Source organism: Schistocerca gregaria, chromosome 1, assembly GCF_023897955.1.
Source record: "Schistocerca gregaria isolate iqSchGreg1 chromosome 1, iqSchGreg1.2, whole genome shotgun sequence".
NCBI classification, from domain to species: domain Eukaryota; kingdom Metazoa; phylum Arthropoda; class Insecta; order Orthoptera; family Acrididae; genus Schistocerca; species Schistocerca gregaria.
Window position 1 is genome coordinate 318,300,399 of NC_064920.1, and position 22,039 is coordinate 318,322,437.

Sequence of the window (22,039 nt, forward strand, 5' to 3'; positions counted from 1 at the left end):
ACTTTCACGAAACTCCGCGTTGTCTCCCAGTGCGATGCATAAGTTTGAAATTTGTCCCTAAAATCTTCCCTTGTAATAGCGCAGGAGCGTGGCGTCCTGCGACGTCTCGATAACGCTTCAAACAGCAGAGTGTGGACACATGTGAAAAAAAGACCGTATCTCAGAAGTTCACGTGAGCTACAAGGTTGGTTAATGAAGTCGTTCTTTTAACGTCAATGCCATGTATGTCAGAACCACGACACTCGGCGCTGAATCACGTGGTTTTCTCATGGGTAGCCGAGAAAAACATTTCAGACTCATCGCCGCTCAGAGATGACACGAAAAGGCCTTAGGAAGTGGCATAAAAGGCGACAATGAAAGCATCCTTTTCCAAGAGGCGTTGTTTCCTACATACTGTGCCGTCGAAAACGAAAGTACACAGTGCGGTGAGCAGCAGGAAGATGTTTTTGACAACCTGTGGCACTGCTGTCACCGTTGGACGTTTCAACCAATCTCTGAGGACATTGTGGGGCTGCATCGCCGTTGGACATCATAGCAACCCGTTGGGTGGGTTACACTGCGAGAGCAATTTTTGTCCTTGAGTACAGATAGGATTCACTAGGGACCATTCAAAACCATTCAAAGAAATGTGAGCTTGATGCGAAACAAATGCAGAAGGGCCGATAGGATGACGCCTCTTCACGATGTCAGGAATCGTATAGAAGCGATCATGGCGCTAAGAAGACACCATTATTCAGCGTATCGTTTATTTTAGGAATTTTACAAAGGCTGGTGCACTTTGGGCGTAGTTGCCTCCTACCCTGGTCACGGAGAGACTCTCGGTGTCGGACGCTGCGCCAGTCCTTGCTCCTCGTCGTAGCGAGACATCGTTCCTCTTGCGTCGCTACGGATGCTTAGCCCAGCGTGGTACAGCATGGATGGCTGCTACCGGCTGAAGAAGTGTAATTGATCCCGCTCCGTGCCTGTTCTTCCCACGACCCCATCCGCGATGTGGCGTAGGCGGCGGGCGTTGAACCCCGTTTGGCAGCATGGTCGTCGTCCTCCGTGCCACACACGGACAGTACGGCACTGCTGTTGGTACTTCATCAGCTCTCCCACCAGTAGTGGTTGGTGTGACACACTATGAGGTTCGGCAGTGGAGCTTAGCTCTGAGGCACTCCACGGCTGACTAGTACTGCGCTAGTTGATCTGAGACAAGACTTACAAAAACAACATGGTCATTGAACGGAATGTCGTCGACACGGACTCCATCGTTCCCATAGACTGAACCGTTCACCTCTACTTGGAGCTGGGGCTCCGGTATTTAAAGAGCTCTCCGTAGTTCTGCGACGTGCGGTTAATTAACGATGACCGCATGTGGCCTCGTTATTTTGCTCCTCTTGCTTTAATTCTCTCAGCAGCTTCTTAAACTGGTCTACGAGTGTTTTAACTGGCCGTGTCTATGGTTATCGCGGCATCCCGCCGCGCGAACGACCCTGCGTGTTATTTTGCTTGGCCCTTTTTTGTTTACCCGCTGCGTGTGCTCTCTCTCTCTCAGCTACTGCAGAGTTGACCATCTGTCTTGCCTCACCGCTCTTCCTGGTCCTCCGTTTATCGTGGCGTATCCAGCCTATCTTACGTCGAGGTGGGTGAAAGTTAAAAAATTTATAACTTGAAACCCGCATTACTCTGTGCCGTAACATAGCGAAGGGTACATGTGCTCTTTCAACCCACCTGTTTTCCTCCTTCCTGTAGTGTTATCACGCGGGAGTGTAACGTTAATACGTACGTTATTAAAACGGCAAAGGGTCCCTCTAAGATCCCTAAATGGACAACACCCTCGGTGCCACCCTTCGCATTTTTTTGCGAACTTTACAAATGTGTCTGTGAGAAACTATGACTCTAATGCAGCCTGGTGACTGGTCTATTGCCTGAAGATACTCAAACCGCACCCAAGGGTTGTCGAAAGGGCTGCCTAACCCTCACGCACTAGAGCAGCCGTCTGGCTGTTTGGTGTCGTAATTTCTGAAGGTACACTTTTAATATGACCAACAAAGGTGTGTGGCAGACACCGACGGTGTTACATATCTGCGGAGTAAGGGTGGGGTTTGTCGTACATCTACATCTACATCTACATGGTTACTCTGCAATTCACACTTGAGTGCCTGGCAGAGGGTCCATCGAACGATTTTCATACTACTTCTCTAGCATTCCACTCTCGCCGGCCGAAGTGGCCGTGCGGTTCTAGGCGCTGCAGTCTGGAACCGCGAGACCGCTACGGTCGCAGGTTCGAATCCTGCCTCGGGCATGGATGTGTGTGATGTCCTTAGGTTAGTTAGGTTTAACTAGTTCTAAGTTCTAGGGCACTAATGACCTCAGACGTTAAGTCCCATAGTGGTCAGAGCCATTCCACTCTCGAATGGCGCGTGGAAAAAAGGAACACCTAAATCTTTCCGTTCGAGCTCCGATTTCTCTTATTTTATTATGATGATCATTTCTCCCTACGTAGGTGGGCGTCAACATAATATTTTCGCATTCGGAAGAGAAAGTTGGTGATTGAAAATTCGTAAAGAGATCTCGCCGCATAGAAAACCGCCTTTTTTCAGTGACTCGCGTATCATATCAGGGACACTCTCACCCCTATTGCTTGATAACACGAAAAGAGCTGCCCTTCTGTGCACTTTTCCGATGTCCTCCGTCAATCCTACCTGGTAAGGATCCCACACCGCGCGGCAGTATTCCAGCAGAGACGGACAAGTGTAATGTAGGCTGTTTCTTTAGTGGGTTTGTCACATCTTTTAAGTGTTCTGCCAACAAAGAGCAGTCACCTTCCCCACAATACTATCTATATGGTCTTCCCAATTTAAGTTGCTCGTAATTGTAATTCCTAGGTATTAGTAGAGTTGACAGCCCTTAGATATGTGAGATTTATCGTATATCCAAAATTTATCGGCTTTCTTTTAATACCGATGTGGATGACTTCGCACTTTTCTTTGTTTAGTGCCAATTGCCACTTTTCTCAATATACAGAAATTCTCTCTAGATCATTTTGTAATTGTAATTGATTGCCTGATGATTTTACTAGACAGTAAATTATAGCGTCATATGTAAACAACCTAAGGGGGCTGCTCAGATTATCATGTAGATCACTTACATAAATCAGGAACAGCAGAGGGCCTATGACGCTACCTTGCAGAACGCCAGATATCACTTCGTCTATCACTACGAACTGTGACCTTACTGAGAGGAAATCACTAATCCAGTCACACAACTGAGGCGATACTCCACGTGCACGCAATTTCATTAATATTCGCTTGTGAGGAACGGAAACAAAAGCCTTCTGGAAATCTTGGAATATGAAATCGATCTGAGATCTCTTGACGACAGCACTTATTAGTTCATGAGAATAAAGAACTAGCAGTGTTGCACAAGAACTACACTCCTGGAAATGGAAAAAAGAACACATTGACACCGGTGAGTCAGACCCACCATACTTGCTCCGGACGCTGAGAGAGGGCTGTACAAGCAATGATCACACGCAATGCACAGCGGACACACCAGGAACCGCGCTGTTGGCCGTCGAATGGCGCTAGCTGCGCAGCATTTGTGCACCGCCGCCGTCAGTGTCAGCCAGTTTGCCGTGGCATAAGGAGCTCCATCGCAGTCTTTAACACTGGTAGCATGCCGCGACAGCGTGGACGTGAACCGTATGTGCAGTTGACGGACTTTGAGCGAGGGCGTATAGTGGGCATGCGGGAGGCCGGGTGGACGTACCGCCGAATTGCTCAACACGTGGGGCGTGAGGTCTCCACAGTACATCGATGTTGTCGCCAGTGGTCGGCGGAAGGTGCACGTGCCCGTCGACCTGGGACCGGACCGCAGCGACGCACGGATGCACGCCAAGACCGTAGGATCCTACGCAGTGCCGTAGGGGACCGCACCGCCACTTCCCAGCAAATTAGGGACACTGTTGCTCCTGGGGTATCGGCGAGGACCATTCGCAACCGTCTCCATGAAGCTGGGCTACGGTCCCGCACACCGTTAGGCCGTCTTCCGCTCACGCCCCAACATCGTGCAGCCCGCCTCCAGTGGTGTCGCGACAGGCGTGAATGGAGGGACGAATGGAGACGTGTCGTCTTTAGCGATGAGAGTCGCTTCTGCCTTGGTGCCAACGATGGTCGTATGCGTGTTTGGTGCCGTGCAGGTGAGCGCCACAATGGGGACTGCATACGACCGAGGCACACAGGGCCAACACCCGGCATCATGGTGTGGGGAGCGATCTCCTACACTGGCCGTACACCTCTGGTGATCGTCGAGGGGACACTGAATAGTGCACGGTAGATCCAAACCGTCATCGAACCCATCGTTCTACCATTCCTAGACCGGCAAGGGAACTTGCTGTTCCAACAGGACAATGCACGTCCGCATGTATCCCGTGCCACCCAACGTGCTCTACAATGTGTAAGTCAACTACCCTGGCAAGCAAGGTCTCCGGATCTGTCCCCCATTGAGCATGTTTGGGACTGGATGAAGCGTCGTCTCACGTGGTCTGCACGTCCAGCACGAACGCTGGTCCAACTGAGGCGCCAGGTGGAAATGGCATGGCAAGCTGTTCCACAGGACTACATCCAGCATCTCTACGATCGTCTCCATGGGAGAATAGCAGCCTGCATTGCTGCGAAAGGTGGCTATACACTGTACTAGTGCCGACATTGTGCATGCTCTGTTGCCTGTGTCTATGTGCCTGTGGTTCTGTCAGTGTGATCATGTGATGTATCTGACCCCAGGAATGTGTCAATAACGTTTCCCCTTCCTGGGACAATGAATTCACGGTGTTCTTATTTCAATTTCTAGGAGTGTATATTTCCTAAACCCGTGTTGATGATCGGTCTGCCGCTGTGGTTGCCCCGGTTACTGCCCGCAGTGGGGCTGAGCCCTCGCCTTTGGTTGATTGGGAGGTCGTTCCAAGGCGTGGCAGGCAGCGAAAGGCGTCCCCGGAGGCTGATCAGAAAGCCTTCCCGGTGCGTCTGACAAACCGGTTTCAGGCACTGTCTCTGTCTTAGCCAGATGCAGCTGCCTGCCCTGTTTCAGAGGATCATTCTCAGCCTTCAAGGTCCGGGCTATCGTAGAGGGTGGGCTTACTGGTAGTTGGGAGCTCCAATGTTAGGCGCGTAGTGGGGCCCCTTAGGGGTACGGCGGCTAAGGAGGGGAAGAAATGCAGTGTGCACTCCTTGTGCATTCCGGGAGGAGTCATTCCTGATGTGGAAAGGGTCCTTCCGGATGCCATGAAGAGCATAGGGTGCAGCCAGCTGCAGGTGGTGGCACATGTCGCACTAATGACGTGTGTCGCTTTGGATCTGAGGAAATTATCTCTGGATTCCAGCGGCTATCTGATTTGGTGAAGGCTGCAGGTCTTGCTTACTAGATGAAGGCAGAGCTCACCATCTGCAGCATCGTTGACAGAACCGACTGCGGACCTTTGGTGCAGAGCCGGGTGGAGGGTCTGAATCAGAGGCTCAGACGGTTTGGGAACCGTATTGGCTGCAGATTCCTTGACTTGCGCCATAGGGTGGTGGGGTTTCGGATTCCGCTGAATAGGTCAGGAGTTCACTACACTCAGCTGGCGGCTACACGGGTAGCGGAGGCTGTGTGGCGTGGACTGGGCGGTTTTTTAGGTTATAAGGCCTCGGGAAAGTGCGGGATGGGCTGCAATGTCAAAGGGTGCTTGGCAATTACAGGACGTGCTTGGATCAAGGAACAGTCGGAATTATAGTTGTAAATTGTTGTAGTTGCGCTGGAAAAGTCCCTGAGCTTCAAGCGTTAATATAAAGCACAGAAGCTGATATCGTTATAGGTACAGAAAGCTGGCTAAAGCCTGAAATAAGTTCTGCAGAAATTTTTACGAAGTCTCAGACGGTGTTCAGGAAAGATAGATTAGGCAGAATTGGTGGTGGAGTGTTTGTGTCTGTCAGTAGTGGTTTATCTTGTAGTGAAGTCGAAGTAGATACTCCGTGCGAATTGGTGTGGGTGGAGGTTATACCTAACAGCCGAATTAAGTTAATAATTGGCTCCTTCTACCGACCCCCAGACTCCGATGATACAGCTGCGGAACAGTTCAGAGAAAGTTTGAGTCTCGTAACAAATAAATACCCCACTCATACGGTTACAGTTGGTGGGGACTTCAACCTACCCTCGGTATGTTGGAAAAAATACTTGTTCAAAACCGGTGGTAGGCAGAAAACGTCTTCCGAGATTGTCCTAAATGCATTCTCCGAAAATTATTTCGAGCAGTTAGTCCACGAACCCACGCGAATTGTAAATGGTTGCGAAAACACACTTGACCTCTTGGCCACAAACAATCCAGAGCTGATAGAGAGCAACATGACTGATACAGGGATTAGTGATCACAAGGTCATTGTAGCTAGGCTCAATACCATTTCTTCCAAATCCATCAGAAACAAACGCAAAATAATTTTATTTAAAAAAGCGGATAAAGTGCCGCTAGAAGCCTTCCTAAAAGACAATTTCCGTTCCTTCCGATCTGACTATGTTAATGTAGACGAGATGTGGCTCAAATTCAAAGATATAGTAGCAACAGCAACTGAGAGATTCATAGCTCATAAATTGGTAAGAGATGGAACGGATCCCCCGTGGTACACAAAAAAGGTCCGAACGCTGTTGCAGAGGCAACGGAAAAAGCATGCGAAGTTTAGAAGAACGCGAAATCCCGAAGATGTGTTAAAATTTACAGACGCGCGAAATTTGGCACGTACTTCGATGCGAGATGCCTTTAATAGGTTCCACAACGAAACATTGTCTCGAAATTTGGTAGAAAATCCGAAGAAATTCTGGTCGTATGTAAAGTACACAAGCGGCAAGACGCAGTCAATACCTTCGCTGCGCAGTGCCGATGGTACTGTTATCGACGACTGTGCCGCTAAAGCGGAGTTATTGAACGCAGTCTTTCGAAATTCCTTCACCAGGGAAGACGAATGGAATGTTCCAGATTTTGAAACACGAACATCTGCTAGCATGAGTCTCTTAGAAGTAGATACCTTAGGGGTTGCGAAGCAACTCAAATCACTTGATACGGGCAAGTCTTCAGGTCCATATTGTATACCGATTAGGTTCCTTTCAGATTACGCTGATACTATAGCTCCCTACTTAGCACTCATATACAACCGCTCGCTCACCGATAGATCTGTACCAACAGATTGGAAAATTGCGCAGGTCGCACCAGTGTTTAAGAAGGGTAGTAGGAGTAATCCATTTAACTACAGACCTATATCATTGACGTCAGTTTGCAGTAGGGTTTTGGAGCATATACTGTATTCAAACATTATGAATCACCTCGAAGGGAACGATCTATTGACACGTAATCAGCATGGCTTCAGAAAACATCGCTCTTGTGCAACGCAGCTAGCTCTTTATTCGCACGAAGTAATGGCCGCTATCGACAGGGGATCTCAAGTTGATTCCGTATTTCTAGATTTCCGGAAAGCTTTTGACACCGTTCCTCACAAGCGACTTCTAATCAAGCTGCGGAGCTATGGGGTATCGTCTCAGTTGTGCGACTGGATTCGTGATTTCCTGTCAGGAAGGTCGCAGTTCGTAGTAATAGACGGCAAATCATCGAGTAAAACTGAAGTGATATCAGGTGTTCCCCAGGGAAGCGTCCTGCGACCTCTACTGTTCCTGATCTATATAAATGACCTGGGTGACAATCTGAGCAGTTCTCTCAGACTGTTCGCAGATGATGCTGTAATTTACCGTCTAGTAAGGTCATCCGAAGACCAGTATCGCAAAGCGATTTAGAAAAGATTGCTGTATGGTGTGTCAGGTGGCAGTTGACGCTAAATAACGAAAAGTGTGAGGTGATCCACATGAGTTCCAAAAGAAATCCGTTGGAATTCGATTACTCGATAAATAGTACAATTTTCAAGGCTGTCAATTCAACTAAGTACCTGGGTGTTAAAATTACGAACAACTTCAGTTGGAAGGACAACATAGATAATATTGTCGGGAATGCGAGCCAAAGGTTGAGTTTCATTGGCAGGACACTTAGAAGATGCAACAAGTCCACTAAAGAGACAGCTTACACTACACTCGTTCGTCCTCTGTTAGAATATTGCTGCGCGGTGTGGGATCCTTACCAGGTGGGATTGATGGAGGACATCGAAAGGGTGCAAAAAAGGGCAGCCCGTTTTGTATTATTACGTAATAAGGGATAGAGTGTGGCAGATATGATTCGCGAGTTGGGATGGAAGTTATTACAGCAAAGACGTTTTTCGTCGCGGCGAGACCTTTTTACGAAATTTCAGTCACCAACTTTCTCTTCCGAATGCGAAAATATTTTGTTGAGCCCAACCTACATAGGAAGGAATGATCATCAAATTAAAATAAGAGAAATCAGAGCTCGAACAGAAAGGTTTAGGTGTTCGTTTTTCCCGCTCGCTGTTCGGGAGTGGAATAGTAGAGAGATAGTATGATTGTGGTTCGATGAACCCTCTGCCAAGCACTTAAATGTGAATTGCAGAGTAGTCATGTAGATGTAGATGTATCAATAAGTCATTTCTTCAAGGTTATTCATAATGTTCGAGTACAGTATATGCTCCAAAATCCTACTGCAAATTGAGGTTAGTGATATGGGTCTGTAATTCAACGGGTTTCTTATATTTCCTTTCTTGAATATTGGTGTGACCAGTGCTACTTTCCAGTATTTAAGAACAGACCTTTCGTCATGTGAGCGGTTGTACATGATTGCTAAGAAAGGCACTATTGTGTCTGCATACTCTGAAAGGAACCTGATTGGTATACAATCTGGACCGGAAGACTTGCCTTTTTTAAGTGATATATTTCGCAACAACTAAGATATTTACTTTTATGTCAATCATGCTAACAGCTGTTCTGATTTCGAATTCCGGAATATTTACTTCGTCCTCTTTCGTAAAGGAATTGCGGAAAACTGCATTTAGTAACTCCGCTTTAGTGACACCATCATCGGCAACATTTCTATCGCTGTCGCGCAGTGACGGTATTGACTGTTTTTTTACCGCTGGTGTACTTTACGTAGGACCAGAATCTCTTTGGATTTTCTACCTTATTTTGAGATAATGTTTCATTGTGGAAACTATTAAAAGCATCACGCATTGATGCCCGCACTAAATTTCGAGCTTCCGTGAAACATAGTCAGTTTAGGGTATTTTGCGTTCTTCTGAATTCGGCATGCATTTTTCGTTGCTTCTGCAACAGTGTTACGTCGTGTTTTGTGCAACATGGTGGATCAGTTCCGTCTCTTATTAACTTATGCGGTATGACTCTATCTATTGCTGTCGATACTGTATCTTTGAATTCGAGCCATATGTGGTCTACACTTACATAATTAGCTTGGAAGGAATGGACTCCCTCTCTTAGGAAAGGATCAAGCGAATTTTTATCTGCTGTATTAAATAGAAATATTTTGCGTTTATTTTTAGTGGTTTTGGTTGATATGGTTTTGAGCCTCGCTACAATGACCTTGTGTTCACTAATCCCTATTAGCTCTCTATTACCTCTCTATTAGATCAAGATTATTTGTGGCTAAGCGGTCAAGTGTGTTTCGGCAACCATTTACAATTCGTGTGGGCTCATGAACTAATTGTTCAAAGCAATTCTCAGAGAAAGCATTTAGTACAATTTCGGAAGATGTTTTCTGTCTTCCACTGGCTATAAACATGTATTTTCGCCAACAAATCGAGGTTAGATTGAAGTCTCCACCAATTGTAACTGTATGAGCGGGATACTCATTTGCAATGAGATTCAAGTTTTCTTTGAACCGGTCAGCTATTATATCATCTGAGTAGGGGGGGGGGGGGTCGGTATAAGGAGTCAATTACTATTTTGGTACGGCTGTTGACTATAGTAATTCGCAGGAACAATCTATTTCAACTTCACTACAAGATAAACTACTACCAACAGACACAAACACACCACCACCTACTTTATTTAACTTATCCGGCAGAACGGATGGAAAAGCTCAGGTACCCTTTGCTGTTTCGGATCACGTTCAGATTTCGTTCAGTGGTTATGTACGGTCTCTAGTGGTTCCAGGCTGACACAAGAGCTGTACTCCAAAGTGGTGCGATGACGTTCGATGAGGATGCAGCCCCACAAGGTCCTTAGGGAAAAGTTGAAACGTCCAAAGGTGTCAGGAGTGTTAAAGGTTATCAAATCATCTTCCTGCTACTCATCGCATAGTGAACTGTCGATTTCGTCTGCGAAATGTGTGGAATCTCCAGGGAAAAGGGTGGTTTCATTGACGCATCCATAAGAAAATCGTGTGATTTAAATGCTGCGTGTCGCGGTTCTGACCTCCTTCGTATAGACATGACAAGAAGGATTAAAATTTGGGTAAGAGGGGCTGTGACGACCTTCTCATCGTGTAACACATCCACGGTGGCGTTGGTCAGATTTGCTGTGGAGACTGGTGCCAATGTGAGATTATAAGCCCATTTTGCTGCTCACATGAACTTATGAGGTGTGTCAACACCTGGCTGTTTAAGGCGTCGCTGAGCCTGAGGGTGGAGACGGAGGGCGCCACGCTTTTGCACCGTTGCAGAGGAATGTGTAAGGCACCTTTGAGTCAAACTTCAAACTTATGAGGTGCAATGGAAGGCAATTTAGATGTTTCCAAAAAGTGATGTTTAAATTATTTTGCACAATGTAGTTATAAAAGATGGTCCGTTCTATGGATATGTACTTCCACTTACGAAATTACTACTTCATCACCTGCGGATATTATGCTGTCGTACTCTTAATAAGGCACACGTCATGGGCAAATGGTAACTGCTATGGTTGCGCACCGACCGCAGACGTCGTTCCAAGTTGTTTATGGCGTCATTAACGGTATGATGCGTCGTTAACGGCTTTGAATTGCTGTTTGGCATTACCTTGGACCTTGTCGTAGCCTGTAAATTCTTCTTTTATTCTTTGCTCGTTTACTTACAGGCAGTCTGCATTTTTAGTTCCTATTCGAGTATTTACTAGTTCCACCTAAAGCTTACTCCTTTAAACCGAAATTATAGTACTGAAAGAGAGAAGCAAATTTTCATTTTCTTGCAGTAATTTGAAACTCTATCGAAGCAAAACATGTTTTAACTTCTTGGGATATAGTTTTCGAAATTGGAGAACAGGCGAATTTTTCAGTGGAAATGTGGCTACAGTATTAATAATAAGGACCGTTTCATGACTTTCAGATAGATGACAACATAGTAAGTTTCCTGTTCCTACTGTACTTAAAACTGCGAAACATTGAAGAGAAAGTGCTATTTACATCTCAACTATATTTCCCAAGCCGCCGCTTTCTGTGTAGCTGAGATACTTCTTCCACGCTTATGATGTCCCCTCCCGCCACCGCCCCTTTCGCGAACGATGCACGGGAAGAGCGACTGATGGTAAGCTTCGTAACTTCGATTTTATTGGCGTGGTTACTTCGTAAGATATATTTGGTAGGAAGTAATAGGTTTCTTGATTCTTCTTGGAACATACGCTTTTCGAATTTTATCTGCAAACCTCTCCGTCACGCCAGATTTGCATCACTTGCACTTCGAGTTGTATGAATGTGTCTCTGGTGCTCTCGTCCTTTTCAAACCAAGCCTTAATGAAGTTATTATTGTTTTCGTATCGAGGACGGTACAGTTATTTATCAGTTAAAAACCTATCTGCAATGCATACAAAAGACTTAGTACATGTCAAAGTGAATTTGAGACCCCATATTTGGCATTCTTCGTTGCTGAAACATTTGCTGAAACGACGTCCTTCAACGTTCAGGCTTGGTATAACTTCGGACAGACCAAGAGATGCTCAGCATCTTGATTTTCTCCACATTCGCAAGTTTCATCTCCGGTAATATAGCCCCTCTGCTCCAAATTTTGTTTGAACATTGTCGCTCCAGTTCGCAATTTGCTCAAAGTCTTCTTTGTCTGGTAGGTTAGTTGGAAACCAGCAGCCGGTTCTTCCTTTAGGTTTTGATTATTACCTTAAGTTATCTTGTTTTGCCACAGTTCTATTCAGCGGACGGAAGGTGATGATATAATTGCTTCAGCTGTTCAAAGAAAGCTCTTTTCGACTCTGCTTTGTGCATGATGCTACCCTTCCAAACACGGGAAGTCGGACATAATTTTCCTGTTTTTTTCTCTTTTTTTCTCAATCTCTGTCGCTCTTCTTCAGTTTTTTTCAGTAGGCATTGCGGGAGCTATACCTGCAAGCCTGTAACTGGAGTTTGTCGTAAGCAGTCAGTTGCAATACAGCCTGTCTCGTTATGAGCAGTGTCAACGTGCCTGTTGTGTTCCGTGTTCTGCCAGACTGGTGCTAGAAGAGACGAAAGAAGAACATAATATTGAGCCTCCCATGCGCTACTCTCCACAAGCGACCTCTCCTCTGCCGTTACCACGGTGATTGCAGTAAGCAGCATTTCCCCATCGCGTCCCACATCGGTACATTGGTACGAACACTCAGTCGGAAACTAGAGATGTTACCAAAATTCCGGACGCTCCGCAGGAGAGCTGCGTGGTGCCTGGGGCATCTGGACGTCAACAAGGCGGCCATATAGTAGGCAAGAGACAAAGAACCGGCGACTGCTGTGGTGCGGGCCACAACCGTGTGCTCCGGAGAACCGTTTTCACTCTACTGCTGTTCACCGGTGTAACCGTTATCCTCCATGGAAATGAGCGTTTGGCGTCATTGGCCAGGAGGCCCGTTGCGGGGCAGATCCGGCCGCCTTGGTGCAGATCTTATTACATTCGACACCACATTGGACGACTTGCGCGCCGGATAGGTATGAAATGATGACAAAGACAACACCCAGTCCCTGAGCGGAGAAAATCCCCGACCCAGCTGGAATCGAACTCGGGCCCGTAGGACGGCAATCCGTCAGTCTGACCACTCAGCTATCGGAGCGGATCATAGTGCATCGTCCTACGTGATGGCCCGCCGCACGTCTCCAACGGGCTGAGAGTCAAACTTGATCGCTTCAAGCCACCGACCTCCTTGGCATCTACTGTCGCCAATCACCACCAGCCAGAAGTCGGGAGCCGGGGTTCGCTCTTCGGACGACCCCTAGCTCGCTCTATCCGGCCGCCGCGTCGGCCAGCAACGTCTCACAGCCGTCGCTAGACCGGGAGGTAGGGTTAGGTGGCCAGCACTAAACACTCAGCTACCCAAAGTTGCGCTTCACTGCTTATAAGATGTCTCGAGAAACACGACAGAAAAAAAAAAATGTGACCGTGGGTTTAACATCGGTGTACTGTCTGTGAGTCGAGGTCACAGGATCTCCGTAGGCGGAATCTAAGAAATGAAGCAACTGCTTCCTATCGGAGTGTGGCTGGATGTGTTTCTGGCCACACTAGACAACCCACGTACCGCCCGCCCTAATAAGCCTACTCGTTGCCTCCCCTCCCTCCAGGGGTGTCGACGACCACCTGCACTGTCGACGTCGTTTACAGACAGGTCTCCTTCATCAGTCCTTCCTAGTAAAAATCTCACACTGCCAACCAGTACTCAAGAATTCAAAAGATAATTAATTGCATTTCGTTAACATCATCACAAAGAAACTCAAGCTGGCGTCTGCTTTTCCTAAAACAATTTTTATGTGTCCTTTCCAATAAAATACGCTTTGAAACGTAGCAAGGTGGAATACCTCCACTTGCAATACCCAACTTCTAGCGTACACAGGGCGGTCAGAAAGGGTGTTACAGAGGAGTTTGTGCTGAAAAATAACTTAAGAAAAAAATTCGTTACGTTGAGCCATTTCCGAGCTATTTAATATTGAAGTTAGCCAATGAGGTCATCGCGAAAAAATTCAAGCAGTCTGCCAGAGAAAGTGCCGCCAAACGTGTTCTTCGTTTAGTTTGCTCAGAACGAACAAACATGGTTTTTGATTGCCTACCTTAAATGTATCACTTCCGAAGAAGACACATTTTAACAGATAATGAACATTCGAACAAGTGATAACTCACGAATCCACAGCTGTCTCTGTATTACCGCATTTTAGCGAGCGCAAGTGTTTCAATTTGCGCACTCAACGACCTGAGCGGCCATCGTAGTGGTAAATAACTCGGAAACGACGCAACGTATAGAATTTTTTTCTTAACAGTTGTTTCTCAGCACAACTTCTCCTGCTGCACCTTTACTTTTTATGAGCACTCTGTACACTATTTTTTTGACTTCCTCTATTTCATACGATATACATGAGCGGCGAACATCTTGAATCTTCAAATTCTTACACAACCTGTATTTTTCAAAACCTTATTACTCAGAGTACAGTTTGTAGGCCGCTTGTAATAACAATGTAAGTACTATACTGAAAAACATTTCATTTAAATACACTCCTGGAAATTGAAATAAGAACACCGTGAATTCATTGTCCCAGGAAGGGGAAACTTTATTGACACATTCCTGGGGTCAGATACATCACATGATCACACTGACAGAACCACAGGCACATAGACACAGGCAACAGAGCATGCACAATGTCGGCACTAGTACAGTGTATATCCACCTTTCGCAGCAATGCAGGCTGCTATTCTCCCATGGAGACGATCGTAGAGATGCTGGATGTAGTCCTGTGGAACGGCTTGCCATGCCATTTCCACCTGGCGCCTCAGTTGGGCCAGCGTTCGTGCTGGACGTGCAGACCGCGTGAGACGACGCTTCATCCAGTCCCAAACATGATCAATGGGGGACAGATCCGGAGATCTTGCTGGCCAGGGTAGTTGACTTACACCTTCTAGAGCACGTTGGGTGGCACGGGATACATGCGGACGTGCATTGTCTTGTTGGAACAGCAAGTTCCCTTGCCGGTCTAGGAATGGTAGAACGATGGGTTCGATGACGGTTTGGATGTACCGTGCACTATTCAGTGTCCCCTCGACGATCACCAGAGGTGTATGGCCAGTGTAGGAGATCGCTCCCCACACCATGATGCCAGGTGTTGGCCCTGTGTGCCTCGGTCGTACGCAGTCCTGATTGTGGCGCTCACCTGCACGGCGCCAAACACGCATACGACCATCATTGACACCAAGGCAGAAGCGACTCTCATCGCTGAAGACGACACGTCTCCATTCGTCCCTCCATTCACGCCTGTCGCGACACCACTGGAGGCGGGCTGCACGATGTTGTTGCGTGAGCGGAAGACGGCCTAACGGTGTGCGGGACCGTAGCCCAGCTTCATGGAGACGGTTGCGAATGGTCCTCGCCGATACCCCAGGAGCAACAGTGTCCCTAATTTGCTGGGAAGTGGCGGTGCGGTCCCCTACGGCACTGCGTAGGATCCTACGGTGTTGGCGTGCATCCGTGCGTCGCTGCGGTCCGGTCCCAGGTCGACGGGCACGTGCACCTTCCGCCGACCACTGGCGACAACATCGATGTACTGTGGAGACCTCACGCCCCACGTGTTGAGCAATTCGGCGGTACGTCCACCCGGCCTCCCGCATGCCCACTATACGCCCTCGCTCAAAGTCCGTCAACTGCACATACGGTTCACGTCCACGCTGTCGCGGCATGCTACCAGTGTTAAAGACTGCGATGGAGCTCCTTATGCCACGGCAAACTGGCTGACACTGACGGCGGCGGTGCACAAATGCTGCGCAGCTAGCGCCATTCGACGGCCAACACCGCGGTTCCTGGTGTGTCCGCTGTGCCGTGCGTGTGATCATTGCTTGTACAGCCCTCTCGCAGTGTCCGGAGCAAGTATGGTGGGTCTGACACATCGGTGTCAATGCGTATTTTTTCCATTTCCATTAGTGTAATTACTTGAAATTTACAGTTCTTAAAAATGAAGTACACTTTCAAATTTGACCCCACCAATAACTGTTTGTCTTAGAACCAGCATATATTATTCATCTTTGTAATGAGCATCTTATCTTTTCGTAAATTGTATATTTCAAAAATATTCATTCAGAACTGTTAGTTTCAAGAATGTTCGAATCTTATGTGATCCTTTCAGACCTTCATTGTTTACAAAAAAATATTATTTTCCTAGAATAACAAGTTAGTTTAAGAAATATTTCAATCAGAAAACTTGGCTTTCCAAAAAAATTTGGCAGATTTAAATCCCAGTCCACACTACGCTTCCAACGTCATAAAACGGAACCATTATTTGTACCAACTTGAGGACATCGAGCCTATTTTTAATCAGAACAGTGCGTTTGCCTTCTGCGTGTTTGTAATCTATGCTTTTCCTACCTTTTACATTACTATCTAAAATGTAATAGCACCGTATGTCGTATCCAACACGCGTCTTGTCGCGTAAAATGACGTAGGGAGTCCGTAACCAGCCATAAACGAGTAGAAACGTTATGTAATGTTTCGTCTCAATCAGTTTTATTTTCAAGCCATGCGGTAGAGAGCATTCCATCTGTAGAAACATTATGTTAGTATTAATAGTTGTTTATAGTCAGCGGGCAGCAAGCATTCAAAGAACAGAATTACTCTATTACTAGTTACTTAGGTCATTCACTAGTCTCCACCCGGCAGTAAGTACGTAAAATATGAGTCAGTCAGCTGACCTGTTCTTGCGTTATTCGTTTAGTGACGCAGATCACATATGAAAGAGCCTAAGCATTTCACTTTAATAACCTAGACCAATATTAGTATGTATTCACAAAAGTGGCAAATTTAAGAGCTCCCGCCTTCTATTTGACTAATTTCTTGTAGCACAGTCCTTACCTAGATTCAAATGTTCGTTGGATATTATTTTAGACTGGTTTCACGAACAGTCTGTATAGGAAGTATAGTTCTATGTGTTCTTTTCTGATATCATTTACAGGAAGTTTTATGTATGACGTGATAGTGTGACTCTAAGATTCGAAGATGTGTCACATTTTAAGTAACATGCTGAACTGGATTACTTCGCCTGCCTAGTTAAAAGGTAAGCTCCTCTATTCATATGTAAGCTCTCTCATCGAAAGTAACACCACACCGATTAGCGGACATAAATGTGAGGTGTGTCCAGCCTTCGAATTTATGACGGCTTGTACTACGATGAGGATACTTTCAGTGAGGTGTCTGAATGCCTGTGGCGGAATCACAGCCGATTCTCCCTCAACAGGGGCAGAACCAGTGAAGGTTGTGTTGTTGGAAGCTGGGGTCTGGAGAGATGTCGATGTTCCAACTGATCCCAAATGTGTTACAATGGTTTCAGGTCGGGACTCTTGGCAGGATGATCGATTTCAACAATGCCGTTCTCCTCAAACCATTGCCTCACTGATTGTGGTTTATAATCGGGTGCATTGTTATGCCGATACAATCATCGTTTCCGAACTGTTCCCCTGCCGTAATATGTGTTCATATCTTTCCACATCCGCTTAAGAGCTATGAGGGGACCACGAAGAAAACCGTCGTAGCATTATATCATACGTCAGTATTTCACTTTTGGCACTACACTTGATGGCAGATAATGTTTCCCGGCGTTCGCCAAACCCAATCCTTCCATCAGACTGCCACAGGGTATAGAGTGATTCATGACTCCAAAACACTTGTTTGCAGTCAACCACTGTCCAGTGCCGTTGCTTTTTACACCACCTCAAACGTCGCTTATCACTGACAACAGAAATACGTTGCTTATGAGACGCTGCTCGACCTCTGTGCCCCATATCTTTAAACTCTTGACGGCCAGTAGCTGTACCACTTGTACTGATGTTAGCTCTCTGGTACTCAGGCGAGATTCTTTCTACCGATTTCAAACTATTTTATTTTACATCCACCCTGCACAATGCTCGATGGTCCCTGTCCGTCAGTTCTTTAGAAAGGTTGAAATGTCAACGATGTATCTGTTAGCACGTGATTCCAATTTCGGTTTCCCTAATCTACGTTCGAAGTGACTGAGTTCTCATGACGCGACCAATTCTGCTGTTACAGCCTCTCCGCTGGCAACACACTACTCCCCCACCCCCCGCCAACACCACCACCCCCCCCCCCCCCTCTTTTCAGTCACATACGGTGGCCAGTTCCGCAGCACGTAGGGATATCTGGATGCACCCTCACATATTCATCTTTCCCTCTCTCTATCAAACAGCCTTCAAGAAGCTTCGTTTCCAGATGTAAATGCGCTTCGAGAAGGCTAGACGAGTTCTTGGCCTCAAAACCACGTGATTTGCTACAGTCGCGGATTCGGAAATTACCCCAGCGTTGGCAGACGTTCACAGGCAGTGAAGGATAATATGTTATTGATGACTAAAGTCTCTGTTACGTGTATGTGATATGTTTATTAAACGTACCGAATAAAACGTTACGAACTTAAGCGCCAACCCAACATTATTTCCAAGTTCCCACTCCTTGTCATCTAAGGAATCCTTCAGTGTGCAGAATGTATTGCTTAGCAGGTAGTTTTTAACTGCCTTTTTCAACAATTTCGTTTTAGTAATCTCTTTATCTTCACATTAACAGATCTGCACAATTAGCTCGACTATTAGAAGACTGCATCCTCAGGTCAGAGACCACGTTGTGATGAGTGGTCAATAGCCATAGACTAATTAGGGAGATTAGTCACAGGGCACAGAGGTTGGAGACCCTGCTGCCGTTCTCGACAGCACTCCACCAGTGGTCACTCGGTCTGAGCGGAGATCGGAACGGGGAATGGGCAAGTGCCCTCGTGCGCATAGAGTGATCATAAACCATTACGATACACATTGGGGACGGGAAAAGCACTGTCTTACTCAGGAAGCACAGATATCACGAACGACGTGAAGGAAACAATAGGAGGAGCATGGTTTTACACCACTTGAAGAGATAGACGACACATTCAATTTTTCGGTAGTTTTCCTTTCCGTAACTCAGCGACAGGTTATTGCTAACATTTTGCAAAGATGTTCTATAACCAGTATCGACATGCGGTATAAGTTCACCGAATCGTCTCTCTGAGTTGTTGCAACGCGACACAGGGCCGGTTTGAGGCCCAAGCGACGCAATCAGCAACGAAGTGTCATGGTGGGTATGAGCCGATTGGGGTGCCACGTTGAGAGAGTCTCCTAAGTGCAACATTTATATTCAGTGCGAACCACGATTACTAGCGAAAATGGGGGTGAGGCCGAATGATACGTCTCTTGTGTGGAAAAATGTTCACGCCCTGGGCGGATGCTTAGTCATCTCAGGTAATTTCCGCGCCCTCCCAGCCAATCAGATCTTTGGCGGTTAGATGGGTATGCTCGCGCTTCCATATGAAAGGGACGCGTTCCGGGAGCATGTGGAGGTGGCAATTTGGCATGTTTGATGAGAACATGCCATTTGGCAATTTGCCTGTTGGCTTCTGCTTCGAAGCTTCGGCCTACGTTTGATAGTTTTTCTGCCGTTTCGCCAGCGCAAGGGGCTGGCATTGTCAAAGCTTCATGCTCCACAGCTTTCGGCGAACTCTGCAGCGATTGGTGAAGCTTTGACAGTAGTGGGCACTCGTGCTGTTCAAACCTCAGAAAAATCATAAAACAAACGTCAGCCGAGGACCCGAGACGGAAGCCAGTAGACAATTTTGTCAGCAAGTAGCCACGAACGCCGTAACAATTTCAAACGTTCCGTTTATTTGATTTGGTTGCTAATAGGCTAGGCGTTGCAGTCAATTCACTAGTCTAGTATTCGTATCGAATGGGTTATTTTTCACTAGATTCGAGTGTTAAACTTGTGATGAATTTGCGAAAGCGAGCTGATATTAATGCGCGAGATGTCACGAAAATTTCTGTTAGCTCCAAGCTGGTTACAAGGTCGTTTTCTGGTCATTTAGCTCGGCTCACTGTACATTCAATTTCGTCATTATTTCCTGCAACTTGAGTCATTCTTTGTATTGCTGGAAGTCATATATACAAATCTGAATCTTTGTTATTAATAAATTATCGGCTTTCCAGGAGCATCATCGAAACTGAAAGGCTAGTTTACATTATTTTTTGGATTTTAAGTCAATATGGGTCATTTAATTACATTTGCTGTTATTTATTTCTACTTCAGCGTCTCATTTGACGGATATTTACGTACATTTATTGTGCTCCCTTCACCTAGCGCCATCTTATGCACACGTGTTGCAACGTACTGTGTTGTCTACTTAACTGTTGCAGGTAATGAGAAATAATTCAGTAGTCTTCACTAATAACAACTATTCAACTGTTTATAAGCAAATTTTTGGTTGTAAATATAAGTTTTGTCGTCGGTTACTGAGTGCAGAACTAATGTGACAGCTTATGTATAGTGTATGTTTTCGTTTTTCCATGGAATAAAATTCAGTCACAGTTCTTAAATAGTGACCACCTCATGCGTGTGTTTGTGTGGCGACTTCGGTCCCCGTAACACATCTTTGTTCGCTATCGGAACACAGATCCTGATTCTGAACTCTACAGATATGATTCTGAACTCTACAGACGTGATTCTGAACTCTACAGACGTGATTCTGAACTCTACAGACGTGATTCTGAACTCTACAGACGTGATTCTGAACTCTACAGACGTGATTCTGAACTCTACAGACGTGATTCTGAACTCTACAGACGTGATTCTGAACTCTACAGACGTGATTCTGAACTCTACAGATGTGATTCTGAACTCTACAGATGTGATTCTGAACTCTACAGACGTGATTCTGAACTCTACAGACATGATTCTGAACTCTACAGACGTGATTCTGAACTCTACAGACATGATTCTGAACTCTACAGATGTGATTCTGAACTCTACAGACGTGATTCTGAACTCTACAGACGTGATTCTGAACTCTACAGACGTGATTCTGAACTCTACAGATGTGATTCTGAACTCTACAGATGTGATTCTGAACTCTACAGACGTGATTCTGAACTCTACAGACGTGATTCTGAACTCTACAGATGTGATTCTGAACTCTACAGACGTGATTCTGAACTCTACAGACGTGATTCTGAACTCTACAGACGTGATTCTGAACTCTACAGATGTGATTCTGAACTCTACAGACGTGATTCTGAACTCTACAGACGTGATTCTGAACTCTACAGACGTGATTCTGAACTCTACAGACGTGATTCTGAACTCTACAGATGTGATTCTGAACTCTATGGATGTGATTCTGAACTCTACAGACGTGATTCTGAACTCTACAGACGTGATTCTGAACTCTACAGACGTGATTCTGAACTCTACAGACGTGATTCTGAACTCTACAGACGTGATTCTGAACTCTACAGACGTGATTCTAAACTATACAGATGTGTTTCTGAACTCTACAGACGTGATTCTGAACTCTACAGACGTGATTCTGAACTCTACAGATGTGATTCTGAACTCTACAGATGTGATTCTGAACTCTACAGACGTGATTCTGAACTCTACAGACGTGATTCTGAACTCTACAGACGTGATTCTGAACTCTACAGATGTGATTCTGAACTCTACAGACGTGATTCTGAACTCTACAGACGTGATTCTGAACTCTACAGACATGATTCTGAACTCTACAGACGTGATTCTGAACTCTACAGACGTGATTCTGAACTCTACAGATGTGATTCTGAACTCTATGGATGTGATTCTGAACTCTACAGATGTGATTCTGAACTCTACAGACGTGATTCTGAACTCTACAGACGTGATTCTGAACTCTACAGATGTGATTCTGAACTCTACAGACGTGATTCTGAACTCTACAGACGTGATTCTGAACTCTACAGATGTGATTCTGAACTCTACAGATGTGATTCTGAACTCTACAGATGTGATTCTGAACTCTGTAGATGTGTTGTTCGAGCAATGACTACGTGCGAAATGCTACAATCGTAAGAGGTGTGTGAAGGTTTGCAGTACGTATTTGCAAAAAGAGCTGCAGGTATAGTTCATTGCAACGTGTTGCTCTGCGGACAACGACGTGCGATGGCGTCAAAAAATTCGAACGTCTGCCGCTTCAAGGACGCTATGCAGTCAATATGTACAGCGACGTTGCGACTCTTGTATAAGTATAGGTGCAAAATTTGAAGCGAAACATACTCTTTTTGGGTCGACTCAGGCACGTACCTATGATATGATGGTCCTGAAAGTCTGTTGGACGATAACTCTGCGGATTCCGTCCCCGAAGGCT

At 46.0% G+C, this 22,039-nt stretch overlaps 1 protein-coding gene across 1 annotated transcript in view; it reads left to right on the top strand.

The window, feature by feature from the left end:
• Positions 1-21,744, top strand: part of LOC126345423 (uncharacterized) — a 117,285-nt gene extending 95,541 nt beyond the window's left edge. The window contains exon 3 of the mRNA XM_050002105.1: positions 20,312-21,744. Within this exon, the coding sequence (XP_049858062.1) occupies positions 20,312-21,744 (1,433 nt within the window). The remainder of the gene's footprint in view (positions 1-20,311) is intronic.
• Positions 21,745-22,039: the final 295 nt, after the last annotated feature.